Source organism: Ovis aries, chromosome 20 (assembly GCF_016772045.2).
Source record: "Ovis aries strain OAR_USU_Benz2616 breed Rambouillet chromosome 20, ARS-UI_Ramb_v3.0, whole genome shotgun sequence".
NCBI lineage: Eukaryota > Metazoa > Chordata > Mammalia > Artiodactyla > Bovidae > Ovis > Ovis aries.
The window spans coordinates 10,823,100-10,846,648 of record NC_056073.1 but is presented as its reverse complement, the minus strand read 5'-3'; the positions used below and the strand labels follow the sequence as shown (position 1 = coordinate 10,846,648).

The window sequence follows — 23,549 nt, the reverse complement described above, 5'->3', positions numbered from 1 at the left end:
GACAATCTCCTCGCTCCCCTGACTGCGATCAGAGCCCGGCACACAGCAGGCGCCTACTTGGTGCAGGTTGCAGAGAAGCCTGGAGAGCTCGGACCGCCCTCTGCCTGGTTGGAGGAAGCTTCTAGACCCAGGGGCTGGCTAAGCCGTGTGGTCACGACGGGCAGGGGATGGGGAGGGCTCTGTCGCGTGGCTTAGGTGGCCGACTCCGCGTGGCCAGGCCCGGCGGGGGCAGAGGCGGATGGGAGAGCGTCCATGAACCCACGCTGCCTAGGCCTAAGGACCCTCACTGAGGCGACCCCTCCGGGCACTGGGGTCGTCCCCACACGCTTCCCCAGGAGATGTAAAATCTGTTTCTGCACTGAGACCCGCCCCCTCCCCCGCGTTGGGGCGCACCCTCAGCGGACTCCCCCCCCAAACCTCTGGGGGAGATGCTGTCTCTGTGCACAGATCCCTCCCCACCCTCGCTCCGCAGAGACCCTTCCCAAACAGATGCTCCTAGGTTCAGACACCCCTCTGGCTCCCGGGGTACCGAGATCCTCCGGGAGGTGGGAAGTGGAGCGCGGGCGCAGACGAAGACGCGCACCGCCGAGACCATCTCTAGCCGTCACCCCCCAGGCTCCCAGCATCTGGAACCGCGTCCCCACGCCCGCCACACGCACACACACACAGATTCACACGCTCGCACACACACTCGCGCGCAGACCCCGCCCGCGGCCCCGCCCCGGCCCCTGCGGGCGCCCCCTCCGGCGCTCACGGACCCAGCAAGCGGCCCGCCCCGGGTGGCGGGAGGTGGCGGCTTCGGGCAGATTTGATTTTCCCGCAGCCCGGGCGCCCCGGAGCCAGAGCCCGAGCCGAGGAGGTGGCGCTCGGAGCCGCGTCCCCAGCCTCGCCGCCGCCCGCGCGGAGACCCAGCGAGTGGCGCCGCAGCTCCGGCGCTCCGGGTTCGCTCCGCGCTGCCTGAGTCCCGCCGCCCCCGCAGCCCGAGCTCCACTCGACCCCCCACACCCCCTCTCCCTCTCCTGCGCCCCTTCTGCCCCCACCCCGAGCTCCCCGCCCCTTTCCTGGTGCTCTCTCCACCACTCCGCGCGTCCCTCCCGGCGCCCTCGCCTCGCGCCCCTCCGCCTCTCCCCGCTGCGCCCCAGCTCCCTGCGCGCTCTGCCCCTCAACACTGGGTCCCCAGCCTCCTCGCGGCGTCACCCGCACCCCCTCCTCTCTCCTCGGCCCCCGCTCCCTCCGCCCCCTTCCCTCTCTCACTTCCCACGCCCCCTCTTCGCTCTCCTCTCTCCTCCCTTTGCCGCCCAGCCCCGGCTCGGGAGTTAGGGGGAGAGCCCAGGGTTTCCGTCGCTCCGGAGGAGTCGTGAATCGCGCAGGGATTGACTAATTTGGGGTGGGGGGCGCGGTGGGCTATGGAACAGCCCGAGGACATGGCGTCGCTGAGCGAGTTCGACTCCTTGGCGGGCAGCATCCCGGCCACCAAGGTGGAGATCACCGTGTCCTGCAGGTGAGCCGCCCGCTGTCCGGGTCCCCCCGCCCCGCCCCTGGAGCCGGAGCCCCGTCTACCTCCGTGCGCCCCCTTCCAGAGCGTGCTCGCCCCTCTGCCTGTCGGGCAAGAGCCCATGCCCAGCCACGGGTGGCCAAGGCGGAATGGGAAGCCAGGCTCAGGGTCTTATTCGGGAAAGTTTGCACGCCGGGCTGATGTTGCGAGGAGATAAGAAGACACAGGGGGTAGGGATCCGGGAGCCCGAGGGGGGAGAGGGAGGTAGTGAACGAACACGGCAGGGGCTTCACGCCGTCTATTTCTGATCGTCCCCTCCCCAAATGGAGAAGAGAGGGATTTGCCTCATCCCTCCCAGGCGTGCCCAGCCTCTGCCTTCTGCGCCCTCCTTCCCTGCCTTCTCCCTGCTCCTTCGCCCCAACTCCCCCACCCTCTCCTCCCTCCCTCCCCCCACCTTCTAGACCCCAGGATCCTACAGCCTTTCTTCACCTCCAACAGCAAAACAGACTCTTTGGGAAACGATCAGATTGGCTCACTCATGCTGAGCTGTGGATGACTGATAACAACTCGAAGTGAGACCATTAAAAAAAAACAATAACTGGGATACAAAATCTTAAGCCAAAGGACTAGGACACTGAGTGTGGAAGTTTAGAGTCCAGCAGGGGAGGGAGAGGAGCGTTTTTGTGGGCTCCCACCCCTAAATCCTCATCCATGTCACACAGGCTTTGGGAGTCACTGGCAGGGGGGACATCGGAGCTGGGTCTCCCCTAGGTTCTTCCGTCTGAGAGGAAGGCTGTCCCAAGCAGTGAGGGGCACAGGTGGGCTGGGGGGGCTGTCTCCCCTAGTGCAGTCAGCCTGCGGCTGGCCTAGGGTCACTGCCTTGCGGGGACTGTGAGGAGCACTGGTCGGTGCAGACCCCACCTCTGCAGGAGATGCCGTTCCCCTGCCCAGAGTGACCAACAGGGTCTCTGGGGTCCCGGGTGTGCACTTGTCCCAAATCGCCTGCCCCATCCTCTTCTAGGCCTCTCTTTGGTCTGCGTTTCACCCACCTTCGTGGCACCGCCCCCCCCCCCAACCTTGTATTCCCAAGTTGTGGCCCTGGGGAGATGCATGTAGATGAACCAGAGGAGCTGGGCAGGGGTGTGAAAGAGGAAGGATTCGGGGAGCAGGGGTGGGGGTTACGGGAGTAGGGGTGAGAGCTGATGTGGTGGAGCATTGCTATCCCCTCGTGTTAAGGCCCTTCTGGGGGCTCCTGTGATAACTCCCACGTTTCTGCCCCATGGTCCCACACACAGTTTTGTCAGGATCATCTCCCAAGGCCATTTGCATCTTGTCATTACTCCGCTGGGAGATTCCTGATGGCCTGTTAGCTCGGGTCTCACTTCCTCAGCCATCCGCAGCTGCCCCAGCCCGCCCTTCCCTCCCCTGCGGGCATACAGCCTGCCGCTCCTTCCCAGCCCAGCCTTCAGTCAAGCCCCTGTCAGAGCTGTCTCGGGGTCCTTTTCACCCCAGAGCCTCTGAAGGGCACCTTCTCCATCAGATCTCACCCGGTCTTCATCTCTACCAGTTTATGTCCCCTACCCCATCCTGAAAAGCTTGGCCTCATACTCCCCACTTCTGGCCATCCTTCTCACTCATGGGACACCCATCCCAAATCACTGCCTCAGGTGTCCCCTGAGTCCTGAACACTCAGCCTGGCCCAGGGGGTCTCTCACATACTGAGCCCAGAACCTCTGAAGACATCTCGGTTGTATAGACTTCATTCCCCTTCCCCTGAAGTAACTGTTTTTTTCTTTCTTTCTCTCTCTCTTTTCTTTTTGGAAGTGGGAGCCCCCACTCTGATTCAGATTCACGAACCCTTTACTTCCAGGGCAGGGAGAGGAGGCAGAGGGCAACAGGGCACCATGGCTTTGAATCAGACACCTTAAGATGGAATCTGCTCTACCACCTGGGGCAAACTTTTAGCCTTGACTTCTCCCATTTGTCAAGTGCAAACCACCTGCAGCCCTGGGAGGTCCCATATTCACTGAGAAACCTTACTTGCCAAGGTAGCTCACGCACTTGGAAGCGTGGCTGGCATGTAGCAGATCCTCAATAAATCCTGTTGGAGGAATTAACTTACGGGAGTAGAGGATCATGAAGCATCCAGCATGCTGCTTTCCACTTGTTTCGCATACAGTAGGTGCTCAATAAATAGCTACAATGATTCTATAAGGCAGTAGCACTTGGCCCTTCCTGTTTACTCTCTGAAAGTAGAGGTGTCCAAAGACTTAAACCTTTGGCCTAGGTGGTACCCAGGGATGCAGTTGAGTTCCTGGGGGGTGTGGTTCTGGGATCAACCTTGGTGCTTATTCCCTTTCATAGGATATCAAGCTGGGGAGGGCATGACCCAGGCCCTGCTCTCCCACCCTCCCTGAAGCCAGAGGGTGGGAAAATGGGGTTCTGGTAGGAAGGGGTGAAGGGAGGAGTCACCTGGAACAGAGAGGAGGCAAGAGCACAATGTGGGTAGGCTTGAAATCGTCAGTCCATCTCTTTGCCTCAACCAAGTCCAGCTATCCAGTTTCTAGAACAGATTGAGAGAGGGAGAGAGAAGAAAGGAAAAGGAGGAGGAGGGGGAGGAGGGAGAGCTGCACAGAATGGCTTTCTCCAGCATAGTCTATACTCCCTGGCCACCAATTACTGGAAGTCCTGGCCTCTTCTGTTGCATTCCATGGTCAGCATTGACTGAGCCCCAGGGGAGGAGGCTATGGGATGCCCCTACCCTGAGCTTCTAGGTGACAGGGAATAGTGGGCAGGGGCAGGGAATAGTAGGGCAGGCAAAGGTGCTGATGGACTGAGTTCCAGAGGGCTTCAGAGCAGGCATCTCAGGATGAGGGGGCCAGTGTTTCAAAGGAGCTGGAAACTGTCCTGGGAGCCAGTTCCCTTCCCGCTCTGCTTCTTAGGAAGGCCCCTGCCACCCCTGCCGCCCTCAGAGGTCTCTGCTGTTCCCTGAGGGAGGAACTGACCCCGCACCATGCCTATCCTAGGACACTGCTAGCTGAGCCGAGCTGCTTGGCACAGGGACACATGTGAGCCCCAGCACAGGACCACAGTGGATGCCCACCCAAGCCTCTGCTGAAGGCAGATGACACTGTGGGGTGGGCATGTTTCAGCCCCTGGTTCTTCATGTTGGTATTTCCTGGGCTAATCTACAGTCTGTGTATGTGTGTTTTTGTTAATCACTCAGTCATGTCCAACTCTTTGTGACCCCATGGACTGTAGCCCAGCAGACCTCTCTGTCCGTGGAATTCTCCAGGCAAGAATACTGGAGTGGGTTGCCATTCTCTTCTCCAGGGGATCTTCCCGACCCAGGGGTTGAACCCAGTTCTCCTGCATTGCAGGCAGGCTCTTTACTGTCTACTCCCAAATAACTGTTTTTACCGATTTTGGTAACGTTGTTGTTCAGTTGCTTATTCGAGCCCGACTCTTTGTGACCCCATGGACTGCAGCACACCAGACTTCCCCGTCTTTCACCATCTCTCGGAGCTTGTTCAAACTCATGTCCATTAAGTCGGTGATGCCATCTAACCATTTCATCCTCTGTTGCTCCCTTCTCCTCCTTTGGTAAACTCAGGGTCAAAGATTTTAAAGCTCTGGTTGTCTGGCTCAGTGTTTAAGACTATGAGTCTGTGGAGTCTGTCTGCCTGGGTTCAATCCCTGTGATCCTGGGTAAAGTACTTAACTTGGGCCATGGTTTCCTCATCTGTAAAGGAAGTGTAATAATCCTTATCTCAGTAGAAGGATTAAATGGATTAAATTCAGGAATAGTAATTTATGTGCCTATTATTTGACACCTGAAAATAAATAAAAATCTATCTCTATAGCTGGTTTGTGTGGGTCTTGGAGATCTGATCCTTCTAGGAAGTTCTATTTTCCCCACTCCCAGCTTTATTGACATATATTTGACATACGGTGTGCATTTAGAGACTCTGAGAAGTTGTTTTGGGAATAATGGTTTGTGAAACCAGATTCCAGCAGACATCGTAGAAAGTGTGAGCCACGAGCTTCTCCCTCCTCTGACGGTCTGTTTCAGACCTTTCCTGACTTAGTAATCTCCCTGCAGACCCAATCAAACCTTACCTGTCAAAAAAAACCCCATAAAAACCTCATCTGTCCAGTGCCCTGTTCCCAAGGCCCCCACTATTTCTCTATGCCTCTTCTGATAGAGGGATCCAGACCAACGTGTTGGTTTGAAAGGGCAATTTGCATTTTTTATGTAACAGAAACCTGTGCACTTCCCAGGGGTCTTGCTGGCAGAAGCAATGCACAGTTCTACACGGTGGGGTTCCTGAGACCCACAGGGGAGGCAAAGAAGGGACAGCCCAGTGGTGGGCGGTGGCTTAGCCCTGCTGGGGTCTCTCAAGTGGCTGCCCACGCCCCTGCAGCAGACGTGGGGCTGGTGACAGCCGTTGCCTCTGCCCCAGAGATGTTGTTTTCTGCTCTCTGTTCAGGTTGGCATTTTGCTGCCCTAGGGCTCGAGAGGCAGCCTAGCTCCAGAGCGGTGCCCTCAGCCTCTCAGAAGGGGTGTGAATGGGCTCAGAATGCCGTCTTCTGACAGGCAGGGCGAGGGTGGTTTTGGTGAAGGAGGGGGCCTGGGGGCAATGTGGCAGCTGTTAGAGCCAGTGCTGGGGAAAAGAGACATATCCAGCCACTGAGTATATCAAGATACCATTTAGAGGAGCCAGGGGAATAATAACGGTGGGATTTATTGAGTGCTTACTACATGTTAGGCTCTTAACATCTGTATTAGGCTGAACCACATGCATTGCCTATACTCAATTGCTTTTTAACCTACCCAAATAGCAATTTGGTCCAAACTCAGATTTTTATTAGTTTTCAATTGCTGTGTAACGAATCACCACAATCCTAGGGCTTGAAACAATGGCCATTTATTATCTTACGTTTCTGTAGGGTCAGCAGCCCAGATACAGCACAGCTGGCTTCTCTGCTCTGGGTCTCCCCAGGCTGAAATCAAGGTGTGTGCAGGGGCTATGATCTCATCTGAGGCTTGGGGTCCAAGCCAAGCTCATCTAGGTTGTTGGCAGAGTTTAATTCTTTGCAGCTATAAGATGAAAGTCCTGTGTACTTTTTGGTTGTCAGACTGGGGCTCTTAGCTCCTATAGGCCACCCTCAGGTCCTAGCCACATGGGCCTCTCACAGCATGGCAGCCTGCTTCTTCAAAGCCAGTGGGATAAATCTCTCCAGAGTCTGCAACTTAATATAAAGTAACAGGAGTGAGTATCCTATCACATTCCCACTCACACTCAAGGGGAAGGGATTGTGCAGGCTTGTACAGCAGGCGTGGGAATCTTGGGGCCCATCTTGAATTTCTGTCTACCACAATGACTGCACCTTTTGTAACCTTGCAACCACCCTGTGAACTAAATAGTAGTATTTTCCCTTTTCACTGATTAGAAGATCAGGGCTCAGGTTCAGGAACCAGCCCAAGGCTGTATGGTTAGTGTGTTTTAGAAAAAGGGATCCAAATCCAGTTTCCTCAGACTTCAAAACCTTGAGAGCTTCTTCACATTGAGGATTAGGGTGTCCAATGGTGAGGACTGCAGTAGGGCCTGCGCTCCAACTGTGGTAGATGCAACCAAGAGGTAGGTACTCTATCTCTAGAGATGAAAGAGGCCTTCTTGCCCAGTTATGCCTTTGATTCTAAGCGGCAAACCCAGAGGAATCCCTAGGGAGCAGAGGCCAGAGAGAGTCACAGAATGGCAGCTGGCCTTCCACGGCATCCAGACTATAAAGTAGCAACTTATCATCTGTCCTCTCCCAGCCCCTTGTTCTTTCTGCTCAGACTTAAGGCCATTGCTAGAGATGACCTACCACTGGAAAGAGAGAGTGGAGAGGAGGTGAGGGGAATAGGTGAAACAAGCTTTGGGGCACAGAGAAATCATGTTCAGTTAGGAATGCTTTGGCTGTAAGTAACACGAATTCTGATAGTGGATCAAACCCAAAATACATTTATTTTTCTTAAATCACAAAGAATCCGTAGGAAGGTCTTCTCAGCTCTGGTTTGTCTGCTCACTTTGCCTAAGCACCCAACTGCCCTTCTATCTTGTCATCATCCAAAAGGTGGACCTCGTTGTTATAGAATAATTGCCTCTGTTCTAGGTATCACAACAGCATCCAAAGACAGGAAGCAAGACATAGGGCCAAAGACCTCTCTTTGAAAAGTTCTTTTTTAATCTAGAAAGCACAATCCTTCTCAAGAATTTCTCAGCAGACTTTCCCTTCTATCTCAGTGGCCAGAGCCAGGTTTCATGTCCACCCCTAGACCAGTATATTAGTCAGTTTGGGGGGGTATAACAAAATACCGTAGACTGGGTGGCTTAAACAAGAGAAATTTGTTTCTCACAGTTTTCTAGGATAGAAATCCAAGATCAGGTTGTCACATTCTGGTAAGGACTCTCTTCCTGGCTTCAGATGGCCACCTTCTCACTGTTCTCACATGGCAGAAAGAGAAAGTGAGAGCTAGCACCAACTCTTCTTATAAGGGCACTAAGCCCATCATGAAGGACCCACCCTCATAACCTCAAACGACATGAATTACTTCCTAAGACCTCACCTCCAAATACCAGCACATTGAGGGGTGATGTTTCAGTGTACACATTTTTGGGATTACACAATCAGTCAGCAGCAACAAGGGACAGGAGCCTTCTTTCTCTGACTTCAGGGCAGCTGCATCAGATACCTGAACCAGTGTGGATTCTGTTAGGAAGAAAGTGAGGAATATTTGTTGATTGGATAGCCATGGCCTCTGCCACAAGGAGGAGGCTTTCCAAGTGACCCATAGGTTCCCTGAGATCCCTGAGGCTAAAAGGGGCCTAGAGTTTGGGGTCCTCAGATTTTCCTGCACTTAGTAGACAGCCAGTGTTAAGTGACTGGGGACTGATTTTCCCAGCATAGCTTGGCTGGACTCTAGACAAAGTCTTTTTCTGCTAGTTTCCTGGTCAAGACAAAAAGACTTAAGAGTGATTCCAAAACATTTCAAGGTGCCTCTGTCCCCTAATATCCCGTCTGTCTTCCCACAGTCCTCTCTGCTGGCCTTGCATAGGCCTGAAGTTCCCAACAGGAGAAATTTTAAGATTTGATGAATGGGACAGGAAGGGGCATAAGGAAGTGCTGCCTACATTTCCGTTGTAAGCTATTGGCTTCACAGCTTCACAGGGCAGGTATATGGCTGCGTGCACTGATGAGGAAACTGAGGTTAAGTAGCTTGTTCAGGGTCAGAATTACCATGTGGCAGTGTGGAGATTCTAGTTTGAATGGATCTGAGGCAGAGCTCAGGCTCTTTTCCTCGGTCACGCAGCTTAGGAGGGACAATTATTACAATAATTAATAATAACAAAAATGCAAATAGCTCCAGGAAGGAGAGCTCTTTAAGCCATGTGAAAATTGCTTTTTAGACCTTGGCGAGGTTGCTTGGCACGGAGATGGTGCACGGGCGTGTGGAACAGGATCTGAAAGGGGAGATGGGCGAGTGCCAGGGGCTGGGTGCCAAGGTCCCTCTCCTCCCCAGCTCCCTCCTTGCCTTTCCTGAGATTACTTCTGCCTGTTAGGACAGGGAGCAGAGCAGGGAGAGATGGAAAGCCCTCCAGTTCTCTTCAGCTGTTCCTTTGCGAGCAGCCCTGATGAAGCTAGGGGATAGGAAACCGGGGAGTGAGGATGTGAGGGGCACTGCTGGCTGGGGTGGGGATTTGGGAGATGCTGGATTTTGGTAACACAGGCACCCCTGCCTCCCCATAGGACCTCTGAATGGGCTCCAGCTTCAGAGTTCAATCTCAGTGCTCCAGCTAAGCTGAGGGACACTGGCACCGCAGCCCCAGCCACCTTCCCTATAAAAGGAGACAGTGTCTGTCTCCCTGCATTGATACGTAGGGTGAATAGGGTGTCATAGGTTAAGTACCCAACAAAGGATTTGCTGCAGATTATATCCATGACTGGGCTTCCCTGGTAGCTCAACTGGTAAAGAATCTGCCTGCAATGCAGAAGACCCTCGTTCGGTACCTGGATTGGAAAGATCCCCTGGAGAGGGATAGGCTACCCACTCCAGTATTCTTGGTCTTTCCTGGTGGCTCAGATGGTAAAGAAGCTGCCTGCAATGTGAGAGACCTGGGTTTGATCTCTAGGTTGGGAAGGCCCCCTGGAGGAGGGCCAGTATTCTTGTCTGGAGACTCCCCATGGACAGAGGAGCCTGGCAGGCTACAGCTCATGGGGTCGCAAAGAGTCAGATACGACTGAAAGCCTAAGCACGCACACATATCCATGGTTAATGTGGCTCTCTCGCACCCACTGCCCACTGGGGGTTGACCAGATGTTTGGTGTGGAATTGTTCCATAGAGGAATAGGGTGCTTCTAGCAGGCCCCTCAAGCTCTGGGGTCTCTCCAGCTTCTTTAGGATTCCTGTTTCTCCCTGATAGTGACTCAGTCTGCTCTCCTTAATGAAGAAGATGGGCAGTGATGGGCCAAGGACATGTGGGTGCTCACAGTCCTAATCAAGCCCAGCATTTAGGGGACAGAGAGGGAAGAACACAGGGCATCCCTACAAGACACCTTATCCTCCACAGGGCTTTTGTGAGCACTTATTGTGTGCCAGCATATTACAAAGCACAGACATCACTTTGCCCACAAAGGTCCATGTAGTCAAAGCTATGGTTTTTCCAGTAGTCATGTGTCAATGTGAGAGTTGGACCATAAAGAAGGCTGAACACTGAAGAATTGGTGCTTTCAAATTGTGGTGTTGGAGAAGACTCTTGAGAGTCCCTTGGACTGCAAAAAGATCAAACCAGTCAATCCTAAATGAAATCAACCCTGAATATTCATTGGAAGGACTGATGCTGCAGCTGAAGCTCCAATACTTTGGCCACCTGATGCAAAGAGCCAACTCATTGGAAAAGACCCTGATGCTGAGAAAGACTGAGGGCATGAGGAGAAAGGGATGAAAGACGACAAGATGGTTGGACGGCATCACTGACTCAATGGACAGGAGTTTGAGCAAACTCCGGGAGATGGTGAAGATCAGGGGATCCTGATGTGCTGCAGTCCATGGGGTTGTGAAGAGTCGGACATGACTGAGCAACTGAGCAACAATCACATTGTATGCCAGGCACTGAACTGCAGATGACTGCGCCAGACACTGTTCTGTGTGGCATGTATGAGCTCTATTAATTCTCAGAAAACTTGTAGGAGAGAGGGACTATGATTACTCCCGCTTTACAGATGGGGATACCGAGGCACAGGCAGACTAAGTGATGTCCTAGATACACGAGAAGGGCTGGGTTCTGGACCCAGCATTGAAGATGCAAGTTATGTGCTCATCACCACCAGCTTTTTGCCAGAGGTTGCAGGGATGCTTAGTGAGGCTGTTGGAAAGAAACTAAACCATATTTCCTTGGCTTTTTGAACCTCATGAACCTCTTTAAGAATGTGATAAAAACTCTCCAAAAGAAGAATGCGTACATGCAGATCAATATGCCACATTTTGCTAATAGTTTAAAGCGGTTCATGGACCTCAATTAGGGACCTACGGTCAAGAAAAGCTGAGATACATCCTCTTGGAGTGTTTCCTTATTCTGTATCAAGAGTCATTGCTAGTAAATCCATGGAGCACGTATGGGCTTTGTTTGCGTGCATGCTCAGTCGCTCAGTTGTGTCCGACTCTTTGCGACCCTATGGACCATAGCCTGCCAGGCTCCTCCGTCCGTGGGGATTCTCCAAGCAAGAATACTGGAGTGGGTTGCCATTTCCTTCTCCAGTAGATCTTCCTGACCCAGGGATCGAACCCATATCTCCTGGGTCTCCTGCATTGGCAGGCTGATTCTTTACCACTGAGACACCTAGGAAACCCATAGACTTTGTTTAAAGATTGAAGATGTGATAATCAGTTCACCCAGCAATTTAGCTCAGAGGAAATGTATCCACCCCCTCAGACTGGGGCTCTCTGAGGGCAGGGCTGTGTCTCCCCTCAGACTGGGGCCCCTGATGCAGGGTTCAGTATCCTCTGAGATTTGGCCTCCACTAGACAAGGCTGTGTTTCCTCTCAAATTCAGGCTCCTTGAGGGACGGCTGTCTCCCCTCAGATTGGGGCTCCCTAAGGGCAGGACTGTGTCTCTGCTCAAATAGGGCTGCTTGAGGGCAGAGCTGTGTCTCCCCACAGACTGGGGCTCCCTGAGGTGGGGCTGTGTCTCCCCTCAGACTGGGGCTCCCTGAGGGCAGGGCTGTGTCTCCCCTCAGACTGGGGCTCCCTGAGGTGGGGCTGTGTCTCCCCTCAGACTGGGGCTCCCTGAGGGCAGGGCTATGTCTCCCCTCAGACTGGGACTCCCTGAGGGCAGGGCTGTGTTTCCCCTCAGACTGGGGCTCCCTGAGGACCTGGCTCTGTCTGCTCTCAGATCTGATCTGCCTGAGGGAGGGCTGTGCTTCCTCAAATTCAGGCTGGTTGAGGCAAGACTGTTTCCCCTCCGATGGGGCTTCCTGAGGGCAGGGCTCTGCCCCCCTCTCAGACTGTAGCTTCCTGGCGGCATTGCTGCTTTTCCTCAGAAGAGACTCCCTGTGTCTCTTCCTCTTTCTGACTACAGAGCCTCACCTTCTATTCTGACTCTTTCAAGCCCCTCCTTGGGGTGTCACCCTCAGGCTCTGTCCTTTAGTACTTGGCAGGAATTCTCATTTTGGCCTTTCTGTCTTTGCTGGGGTCTTCGCCCCTCACCGCCCAGAGCATGGTCATCCTTCCTGCAACTGTTTCAGAAATTATTCTGAGAGGAGAGTGGGGAGGGAAAGAGCATTGGCCTCGGCTCCCTGACCTTGATTTGAGGAACAAAAGAAGCCAAGCTTTAGGCTGCAGCTTGGACAGCTGAAGTATTTTATGCTTTTGGGGGAAAAAAAATGTATTTTGCCTGTTGGAAAGAAAGTCTCTTTGAGTTCGCCAAAGACTGGAGAAAAGCAGTTGTGGTCTGGTCTCTTTGTGTCCTTGCAGTTTGAGCCCTGCTTCATGGTAGAAGATCTGGTGTTTTTACCCCATGGCTTCTTACTACCCCTGTGCCTGTGGGCGAGTCACTCACCGTGCCTGAGCCTTGGGGTCTCAGTACATCAGCCCCAGGGGGAAACTGGGGATGTAGGTGATGGGATGGGCTTCCTGGACCTCTCAGTGTAGAAATGGCTTGTGTCGCTCCTCCTGTCTCTCCTTTGTCATGAAGTGAACCTGAGCTCTCGCCAGGAGAGTGACTGCTGTGCTCAGCACCGGCCGATGATGACTAAACCGTCTGATGAGCCTCACTATGTCCCAGGGCTTCACAGCAGTTCTAAAGGAGGAGCTATTTATAGCTCCATTTTACAGATGGGGAAACGGAGGCACAAGGAAGGCAAGTAACTTGTTCAGAGGGGAGATGTGAACCAAGCTCGTATGACTGCAGCCCCCACGCTTAACCATCAGGCTTTGCAGCTAAGTGGAAATACGGGGGCCGACCCTGAGCATGACCCTGTGGGGAGACAAGAGCCTCGCTCACCCATCTGGCCATTCCTTTTGGTTTTCCTTCATCCACCCAATTTGCCAGGGCCTTGCTCTGGGTCCAGTGCTGGGTTGGCCTGGAGCAGCGCTGGGGTCGCTGCCCCATGTGAGAGACAGTGTGTGTGTGTGTGCTAAGTGACTTCAGTCGTGTCCAACTCTTTGCGACCCTTTGGAGCGTGGGAGACAGAGGCACCCTGATTCTGAAGTCCAGGTTGTGCCGAGGATGGTCATGGGTCCTACAAGCCAGAGAATGGCACAGTACAGGCCAGAGAAAGCTCTGAGGAAACAGTTGTCGGTCACTGTCTGTCCAGGGAAGGCAGAGTTTAGAACAAATAGGAATGCTTCTGGAAGGAGGGTAAGGATAATCTCAACAGAACAGAGGGGAGCAGGCTTGCATTACCCTCAGGGCCACGGCCAGGATGACCCTAAGTCTCAGCGAGAGTCCAAGGTCACTGGGCAGGGAGCCACCGAAGCTAGGTGGCTGGGTTCCATTTCTTAGTCCAACTGGGTGCGCTCACCAGGAGAATCCCCATCGCCCAGACAGGCCCCATCTGCTTCTCTTGGAAGATAAAACTCCGTATCTGTGTCTCTTTCTCTCAGTCACTTTCTCTTTCTTTCACGTGCATGCACACACACACACACACACACACACACATATATGCCCATATCTAGGCTGGAATCCTGGAGAAGGCGATGGCACCCCACTCCAGTACTCTTGTCTGGAAAATCCCATGGATGGAGGCGCCTGGGAGGCTGCAGTCCATGGGGTCGTGAAGAGTCGGACACGACTGAGCGACTTCACTTTCACTTTTCACTATCATGCATTGGAGAAGGAAATGGCAACCCACTCCAGTGTTCTTGCCTGGAGAATCCCAGGGATGGGGGAGCCTGGTGGGCTGCCGTCTGTGGGGTCGCACAGAGTCTGAAGCGACTTAGCAGCAGCAGCAGCAAGCTGGAATCCAGAGTTTCACTCTGTCTCTCACCTAGACATGACTGAACCTGAGTTCCAACTAAACTTGAAGGATACCTAGAAGTCAGTTGCCTTCTCGCCAAGTCTCACATTCCTGATTTATAAAGGAATTAGAAAAGGTGACCTCTGAGGTCCCTTCTAGCTTGAACATTCTAGGATTTTATGTAATTACAGAACTTCATTATAGAATTCAAAGATAAACCTCAGCACTTGTTTGAGAAGAAGAGTCCCCCCCACTCCCCCTCCCCTCAATCTTCTTTATGACTTTCCAGCTTCTCACCACACCTCCGGTTCCATTGCCACAGAGTCGTCTTTGGAATTTAGGCATTTTGTATAATTCCAGACCAACGCTCCTGCCCTGAACCTAGTGCACTGAGGAGAGGGGCGTCCACCTGGGAACAGATCAGCCCACTTCAGTGCGGAAAGAAAGTGAAGTCACTCAGTCGTGTCTGACTCTTTGCAACCCTGTGGACTGTAGACTACCAGGCTCCTCCGTCCATGGGATTCTCCAGGCAAGAGTACTGAAGTGGGGTGCCATTTCCTTCTCCAGGGAATCTTCCCAACCCAGGCATCGAACCCTTGTCTCCCGCATTGGAGGCAGACGCCTTAACCTCTGAGCCAAAATAGGTGGTGTCTTATCTGTGGCTCCTGCTGCCTAGCTTTTCAGAGCCGCCTGTACGTGTCTTTTCAGCTGATGCTCACTGCAGAGGACTGGGAGGTTTATCAGATGGTTTCCAAAGTGGCCGCTGCTGGGAGCAGGTCTGGTAGAGGGCCAGTGGGGGCCAGCAGAGGGGTTCTGTGCCTTTGGGGTCCTGGAGAGCTAGCAGGGTAGCTACCTTCGGGGAGAGGCCCCTGAGTGAAGAGACTGGAGCAGAGGGTGGGAGTCTGTTGGGAACCAGAGCTGGAATGATGGACCAGCACAGTCTGGGCCTCCCTGGCAGCAGAGCATGCTGCGTGCTGTCACCAGAAGGCTGCTGCCGGGCTCCCACCTCAGAGTGGGGGGTGGTGCTGGCTGTGGGTCGAGGTGTCCAGACAGGCTGTCTCTGCTGATGGCTTCAGTGTTGGTGACTTGGGGGAAGGTCTCTTTCTAGACCTCTCTGGCTCTACCACTGCTCGCCACGCCCTGTCCTGGGCCTCAGTCCCCTCCTCCTCAGGGAGAAGGTGAAGGGATAATCCTGAAGGTTTATCTGTTATCTGATCACGGATAATCCAGCCCTGATACTGGGAGTTGGCTGGCAGGAAGCCACATAGCCCAGTGTCTGTGATTTCTTCTCTCTGGGGAAAGGGTGCAAGGGGTCTGTTGGGGGGAATAGGGCATGGGAGTGGAGAAGGGGGATGACAAGACCCTAGGGACCTCTGAGAGGGAGGTGGGACATGGATGAGGTGGTTGGCAAGGGCAGAGCAGGACTCTAGGGCAGTATAGGAAGGAGTCAGTAGCACCAACAGGTGGGCAGGGTGGGGGGGCCTCACAGGAAGCCCCTTCAACAATGAAGCCCTTGCCCGAGTCAACAAGGGTCTTCAAGGAGCAGGTCTCCCGGCGGGCCCCTCTGGGGGGCTGTGTGGGGACATAGAGCGATCCCCGGGGGGCGGGGAGTGAGGAAACTGGGCATTGATGCCCCAACGCCTGCCCATCATTGGCTGAAGGCTGCCCCGGGGAGTGTCAACTCCCTGGTTATTTGCAACCCTGTCCACCTGGGAGAGCCCTTGGAAGAGAAGCAGGAGGAAACTAGGGGTGTGGACGGGAACTCTGAGGGTTGAGGAAGGAGGGAAGGCCGAGCCTCTCTACCGTACAGATGAGGAACCCGGCCCAGAGAGGTGGAATCACTTCCCGGCCGGAGACTAAGTTTCCGTCGGGCCACACTGTGTCCTGCACAAGGACGGCCGCAGGTCACTGTGCAGCGAGGGACGCCAGACGTGCAGGGCACGTCCTTGCCCAGTTGCCCCTGTTAGATGGGATCCTGCCTCCCCAGCACTGACCTTGCAGGACCCTGAGAGGACTGGGAGCTAATATTTGCCCAGCACTGAGCACCGCATGTGGGGCTCAGTGAGTGGGAGCTGTGATCGCACAGAGGCAGGGCGGGAGTGGGATCCACACCTGTCTCTCTGCCCCCAAACACTGTGTCCATCATCTTTTTTTGTTGTTGTGAACCATGCCACGTTGCTGGCAGAAGCTTTGTTCCCCAACCAGGGACTGAACCCTGGCAATGAGAGCACCACGGAATCCTCTGTTGTGTCCATCATCTTACTGCGTGACTTCAAGTCTGATTGTCAGAGCCATGTGTGAGCTCTGGCCTTGATCACCGAAGGACCTTGTTCAAATGAGTCTGCATCTCCTGGGAGGTGTCATTAATTAATCCACAGGCACAGGGGAGATGGTCGAGTCCACTGGCTCTAAGTAGAGCCCTGGGAGAATGGAACAGTGAATGGAGAAGTTTTTGATGGCTTGATTTTGTTTTATTTTTTCAGAGACAGAGAAGTGGTAAAAGGAGAATTTCTAGAACAGAATTTTCAGAACATTGGGCAAGTTGGGATTTGGCCCAAGAGCGAGGTGCTGTGCAGGCTAGGGTACCAGGGTCCACAGGAGTGCGTGGTGGTGGGGGTGAGAGGCAGGGAGCACCAAGCACCCTAGGAAGGCTGAGCTGAGCAACCTCATGGGCCCACCCAGCTCTAATGAGCCCTACTAAACCACTCTGGGAGTTGGTGATGGACAGGGAGGCCTGGCGTGCAGCAATTCATGGGGTCGCAAAGAGTCGGAACACAACTGAGCAACTGAACTGAGCTGAACTGAACTGAAATCATGCAGAAGGAGCCTCCTGCTTCCTGTTTGCCTGAAGCCAAGCCTGAGGCTGCCTCTGGGTCTCAGTAACAGCCTGAATCCCCTGGGATCCTGGGGCTGTGCTAACTCCTGCTCTCTCCCCATCTTTCAGGAACCTTCTGGACAAAGACATGTTCTCCAAGTCTGACCCACGTAAGTCCTGCTCTGACAGTAGTAACAGTAGCAACAATAACAACTGCACTGTGTTTGGTTTATTTTGCTCTTTTCCATGTTTTATTATAAGATAGTGAGTATGCTTCCCTGTGCTCTACAGTAAGACCTTGTTGCTCATCTATTTCATATATAGTGGTAATCCCAAACTCCTAATTTATCCCTCCCCACCACCTTTCCCCTTTGGTAACCATAAATTTGTCTTCTGTGTCTGTAAGTCTGTTTCTGTTTTGTATAAATTCATTTGTATAATTCTTTAGATTCCACAATACATATTATCATATGATAGATGTCTTTCTCTGTTTGGCTCACTTCAATCAGTAGGACTATCTCTATGTTGCTGCAAATGGCAAAATTTCATTCTTTTTTATGGCTGAGTCATAGTCCATTGAATATTTGTACATCTTCTTTATCCATTCCCCTGCCCATGGACATGTAGGTTGTATCCATGTCTTGACTGTTGTAAATAGTGCTGTAGTACATGTACTGGGGTGCATGTATCTTTTCAAATTAGAGTTTTCTCCAGATATATTCCCAGGAGTGGGATTGCAGGATCTTACGTCAACTCTGTTTTTGTTTTTTAAGAAACCTCCATTCTGTGTTCCATGGTGGCTGCACCAATTTACATTCTTACCAACAGTGTGGGAAGGTTCCCTTTTCTCCACAACTTCTCCAGCACTTGGTGCTTGAGGCTTTTTTGTGATGTCCATTCTAACTGGTGTGAGGCGACACCTCACTGTAGTTTTGATTTGCATTTCTCTGATAATAAGCAGTGTCGAGCGTCTCGTCATATTCCTGTTGGCCATCTGTATGTCTTCTGTGGAGAAATGTCTGTCTAGATCTTCTGCTCAGTTTTTGATTGGGTTGCTTGTTTGTTTTGTTATTGAGCTGCATGAGCTCTTTGTATATTTTGGAAATTAAACCCTGTTGGGTCGCATTGTTTGCAAATATTTTCTCCCAGCCCACAGGTTGCCTTTTTGTCTTGTTTATGGTTTCCTTTGTTAACAATGGCATTAAGACTGCTCCAGTGGCCGACATGGGAGCCAGGACTGAGTGCTCACTATGTACCAGGCGCTGTTCCTGTACCTCAGGGCTGTCTCATGTTTCACCGACACCGTCTACAGAAAGAGAACTGGTGGGGCGGGAGGATGTGAAAGCTCAACACAACCAAGCGGGTGGGGAGGACTCAGGGTCTTTGGGGCCAGAAGGTCTCAGTCCCAGGGAAACCAGTGCAAGGTCTGTGGCCTAGGGGCATGAGCACTGGTTTTGGAGCCCAGGGTTCTAGCTCTAAGCAATGTTGCCCAAGTATATGACCTCAGACAGATCACTGGCCTCCTCTGATCCTCAGTTTCCCCATCAGGAAAGTGGGGCTGATGGTAACAATAGGGCTGAGGCCGCCTTGGGCTCTAAAGGGACAGGCAAGTCTCAGATGCCCCCTCCTGCCACATCTCTGCCACTCAGTCCTCCTTCAGGCCCACCTGTCCACCCGCCTCACACTTCACACTTGCTCTGGCCTAGGAGTGGCCCTGACCCTCCTCCCAGACCCCCATATTCTAGCCCCCTACTCCAAGCTGACCTCGGCCCTACCCAGACCCAACAAGGCTAACCAAGACGGAGTGTCCTGAGGTGCTTGACCCCCCAGAGCCCTCCCCATCTGGGGCGCACATCTTCCTCTTGGCATGGAGCGTTAACCCTTTTTTCTCTCCTCTCCTCACAGTATGCGTCATGTATACTCAAGGGATGGAGAACAAGCAGTGGCGGGAGGTAGGTACAGCCCTGCTCCCACCCTGGGAACACCAGCCTGTCCCGATGGTCTGTCTGTCTGTTCATCTAACTCTGGAGTCCTCCCACCTGGTGACTTATTACCAACTCCAGCATCTCAGCTCCCGAGGATAGTAAGACATGCAGAGTCTTATCCCTGCTGATCCAAGAAGAGACTGGAGGTGGTGAGAAAATTCCTGTCCTCAGGGAGCCCCGGTTGAGGCGGGAGACAGGGAGTCCCGGTCCACCAGGGTGGTGGCCTGAGGTGTGGGTACAGCATCTAGCACTGAGTCGCCGCCACAGTGGCTTTCCTGGGGTTTTTGACTAATGTAAGTGAGCGTGGCTTTAGTTAGGTGACTCCCCTCTGCTTTGAATCAACTCCCAACTCCTTAGTCTGACTTCCAAGCTCTGCCATAACTCAGGATGAGCACATTTCCAGCCTTGTTTCAATTCCATTGTCCCACCAGAGTCCAAGTGTCTTTTGCTCCTGGTGACAGGGGCTCTAAGGAAGAGGGCAGACTTGAAGGGCTTACTGTCAAGAATCACAGAGACTTTAGTGGATGGGTGCTAGATACCTTTAGTCTATTCCTCACCCAAAAGCCAGAGGAATCCTATTAAAACCCAAGACAAACCCTGTCCCTCCTCTGGTCGGAGCCCTCCAGCAGCTCTTGCAAAACCGCCGTCTCTGTGGTGGCCCACCAAGCCCCATGGGGTCTGACTTCCTTGAGCTGTCTGACCCATCCCCTGCTGCCCATCCCCTCCATCACTCCACTCCAGCCATGCCTGCCTCCTCCTGCCTCAGGGTCTTTGCACTTGCTGTTCCTTCTCTCGAGATGCTCTTTTCCCAGACGTTCATGTGGCCCCTCCACAATTCCCTCAAATCTTGACTCAGACATCACCCCATCAAGGCCTTCCCTTGGCTACCCACTCTGACATTTCAACCGTCAGGCGAGTATATGTTCCTCGGTTCTTTGTATGTCACGCGGGTGTATGTTCCTCGGTTCCGTCTCCTCACATCAAAGATTCGGAGCGACAGACATTAAAGCCCTCGGCGTGTCACAGCTCTCGGGTCTTGGACAAACCGTGTTATAGCTCTTAGGCAAATCAGTGTTACAGCTCTATTTTATTTAGAAGATGGCAGGAGAATCCATCCTCAAAGCGTGAGGGCATGCCAACCCAAAGACTCAAAGAGAAGAGAGTGGAGGAGCGCACGGGGGAGGGAGAGAGAGAGAGGGAGAGAGAAAGAGAGAAAGAGCGCACGCACGCGGGAGAGAAAGAGAGGGAGAAAGCGCTTTGGCTCCTCCTTTTGTATGTTTTCCCTCCCCCCGGGCCTGCCCTGTGCAAACTGGGCTTAGCCAGGAGTGCTGTCTGTTCTACCTGAAGTCTTCACTCTGGTCCTCGGGCCTTCCTTTGACCTTCCTTGTCTTTTAGCCCCCGCCATTTTGGACTCCTTTTCCCTATTCTGCCAGCACATAGGCCCTTCCCTGCTTAATTCTGCCTCCCCCCCAACACCCCACAGCATGTGTGATCTCAGTTCCCCAAACAGGGATCAAGCCCACACCCCCTGCTTTGGAAGCTCAGGGTCTTAACTGCTGGATGCCCAGGGAAGCCCTGCCTCCCTCTCATTTTTCAGTATAAACCATAAAACCAGTAGGTGTTAACAATGGCTGTTGGAGGAGTGACTGGATTAGGAAAAAGAGGTGGATGACAGACAGAGGCCAGCAAGAATGTGGCAGCTTTTGTCCCCTTCCTAACTCTGCCTCCTTCTTCCCTCACACCCTCCATGCCAGCTGGTTTTCAGGTGCAGAGGATAAAAGGGGGAACGGGCCAAGGGGGAGGGTCCTAGTAGCCCCTGGCTCCTGTCTGAGCAAAGAAGGAGCAGACCTCCTTACTCTTGGAGAAGAGGCTCTGGCCAAACAAGGATGGCGTGAAGGTCTGGGAGGTGAAGAATGTTTTCTTCCATGGTTGAAGGGGTGGAACCTCCATGAGGATGTGGGGGTGAATTTGTCCAGAGGTGGTTTCCCGTGGTCTTTGTATTGTGCACACTGAGCTCTTTCCTGGTGATCTGAAGAGGATCCAGGACGGGATGAGAGGGGTTTGACCTTGGCAGCCCCACCTGTGCCCTTCACGGGGAGGGAGGAGGCCCGGGGCTCTGAATAGAGACTCGGCTTGGGGTCTCCACTGAGAGAGGCGGGCGCTCTATCTAACGGGACAGAGGCAGCTTCAAAGAGCAGAGGGTCACAGGTCTAGCCCCCGGGGCCTGCCGAGAGGGAAGGAAGGGAAAGGTGCACGAGAAGAAAAAGTAAAAAAACCAAGAGCTCACAGGGGTGGGGGTCCCCAGTGGCTTGATGAGAATGGGGGACTGCCAGCCAGTAAAGCTTCAGTAATTCAGACTCTTAGTCATGAACCTTTGGTGGAAGTCATGAACTCTGGAGGAAGTCATGAACTGCTTCCTCTTTGGTGGACTGGATGGAATATCACCTGTCGTGCTCCCTGCTCCTCCCTCCTTCAGATTTGGCAGGAGCAAGTGGCCGAAGTGGGTAAATTTTATCCATAAAATGTATGGGCAATATTTCCCCAGGGACTGGGCTATTGTTGACTTTTTGCCCTCTCCAAGACTCTAAACCAGTTAAAGTCTAAGCCAGATTGCAGGGGAAATGTTTAGCCTAAAGGAACTTGTTACTTTTGAGGCCTTTGGCGGAGCTTCACAGACAGCACAAGTGTCCTGACATCTCAGTGATTCATTCAGGAAAGTCTGGAAGGGCCTCTTCAGAAGAGCGCTGTTCCACGAACCCTTAATTACAGTCTGTAATGAGGCTTGTCTCATTTGGGTCAGGGTCCCCAGTTGTCCACGTTACATCTTTTTTTTTTTTTGGCCATGCTTGGGGCATGCAAGATAGTAATTCCCCAGCCAGGAACTGAACCTGTTCACTGGAAGCGCGGAGTCTTAACCATTGGACTGACAGGACTGAACCGATAGGGAAGCACTCCTACTGCATCTTGATATCATACACGCCACAGGATGAAACGAAGGAAAGGCGACAGGCCTTGGAGTCAGATACACCTGTGCATTCACTCCTGGCTCCAGCCCTCTCTGGAACAAATTTCTTAGCCTCTGTGTTTCCACACATGGAGATAATACGGGGATAACACCGACCTCACAGGCCTGAGATGATTGTAGGGCAGGGTGGATATAATGTGGCTGCTGTGTAGTCATCGCTCGGTAAATATTATTGTACAGCATCGGCCAGATTGTGGGGCCTTACTGGTCCCTCTTCAGTCAATATCTACAATAGGAAACATCCATGAGGTGCTGAGGGAAAGAGGGAGACAGGCCAAAAGAAGAATTTCACCAAAAACACAGATGGGACGGGGAGTCTTCCGCCTGGAAGGGGAGATCCCCGTGCATGAATAATGCGGAAGGAGGATGTGATGAGAGGTATTGATGAGAACAGAACGGGAGTTCAGTGGAGAGAACGTTACAGTCAGTGTCATTCGGGTTTTTAATGGAATTGGAACCTAAACGCCAGTCACCTCTCTAAGGGGTGCTTGACAGGGAGCAGAGGAGACTGTGGGTTGGAAGGAACTCTGGAGCTCAGCGGGTTCACCCTCCTCGTTCTGTAGAGGAGGGGGACTGGCCTCAGCTGTTGGAATCGGGGTGCTCAACCCCAGCGCAGCGGGAGCGTCCACTTGGGAGAGCTGAGTCAAGCTGGGTTTCAGTGAAGCCGGGAGACACGGTGCTTGCAAGGGCCCAACAACAAAATGGAGGTGAAAGCGCAGGCTTGGAGGGGACGGGAGTAAGCAGGCCAGCCTAGGTCTTGGGTGGTCGAGACATATGATAAAAGGCTATTTATAAAGGAGTGTGCGGGGCTCAAGGAAATCAAGGAGGGCTGGTGAATCGCAGAGGCTGGCAACAGTGGGACCTCTCCAGGCCCGAGGCGGTAAGGGGAGGGTGGGGGTGGTTCCTGGAACCCCAGGGGAGCTTCTCTACAGGGGCAGGGTCCTCAGTGGAGGTGCGAGGTCAGCCCGGCCACCCTCGCTCTCCCCACCCTCTGCTCTCCTGCCTTCACCTCCCTTGGGGGAACCTCCTGGGAGACTCGGGGCAGGGGCTGCTGATCCAGTCCAGACACGTTGGCCTCCCAGGCACAGAGCAGGGTGGGGAAGGGCTGAAGTGCATCCAGAGGGGCAGACAGGGACTGGAGAGACAGACAGCGAGCGAATGCGTGAGGCTGGCATTCAGGCGGTGTTGCGGGTAAGATGCAGGGAGAGGCAGCTGAAGGGGGCTCGTGACCATCAGACTGAGGACTGCTTGGCTCACAGGGTCAGAATGTCAGAGAGGAGGCTGATCCTGTTTATAGGATCCGTCAGCACCACGTTCAGCCTTCAGGGGCCGCGGTGGCAGAGCTCTGTCGATGGGCTACCCGGGGACACAGGCTTCAAGCTGCTTCTAGAGAAGGGACGTTTCCGTCAAACACGTCAAAGGCCCTACTGCTTTGCCTGGTTCTTTGTGTGACCTGCAGAGGAAAATATCAGGAATGGAGAGGTTAAAGAATAATCCAGACCCACCTCTACGGAGTGGCCCCTGCTATGGAAGACTGCTTTCCCTGGTAAACACAAACCTGTTCGCATGGCTCCACATTTCATTGCAAAATGTCCCTGCATGAGCTTGGATGTTGGCCACGAGATACGCATACCATGGCCGGAGGGTGTCAAGTGCAGGCACAGCAGTTTCTCCAGGCAGGGTCCAGACCCCCCTTTTTGCATAAGGCCGCAGAAGGATGAAAGCTGC

The 23,549-nt window shown here is 53.3% G+C and overlaps 1 protein-coding gene across 2 annotated transcripts in view; it reads left to right on the top strand.

Moving 5' to 3' along the window:
• The first annotated feature begins 748 nt into the window (after positions 1-748).
• The window catches only part of CPNE5 (copine 5), a 101,452-nt gene continuing 78,651 nt past the window's right edge, over positions 749-23,549 (top strand). For both annotated transcript variants that reach the window (XM_027958670.3, XM_027958669.3), the window contains exons 1-3: positions 749-1,501; positions 16,941-16,981; positions 18,717-18,763. In XM_027958670.3, coding sequence (XP_027814471.1) covers positions 1,407-1,501; positions 16,941-16,981; positions 18,717-18,763 — 183 coding nt within the window. In that variant the 5' untranslated portion in view covers positions 749-1,406. The remainder of the gene's footprint in view (positions 1,502-16,940; positions 16,982-18,716; positions 18,764-23,549) is intronic.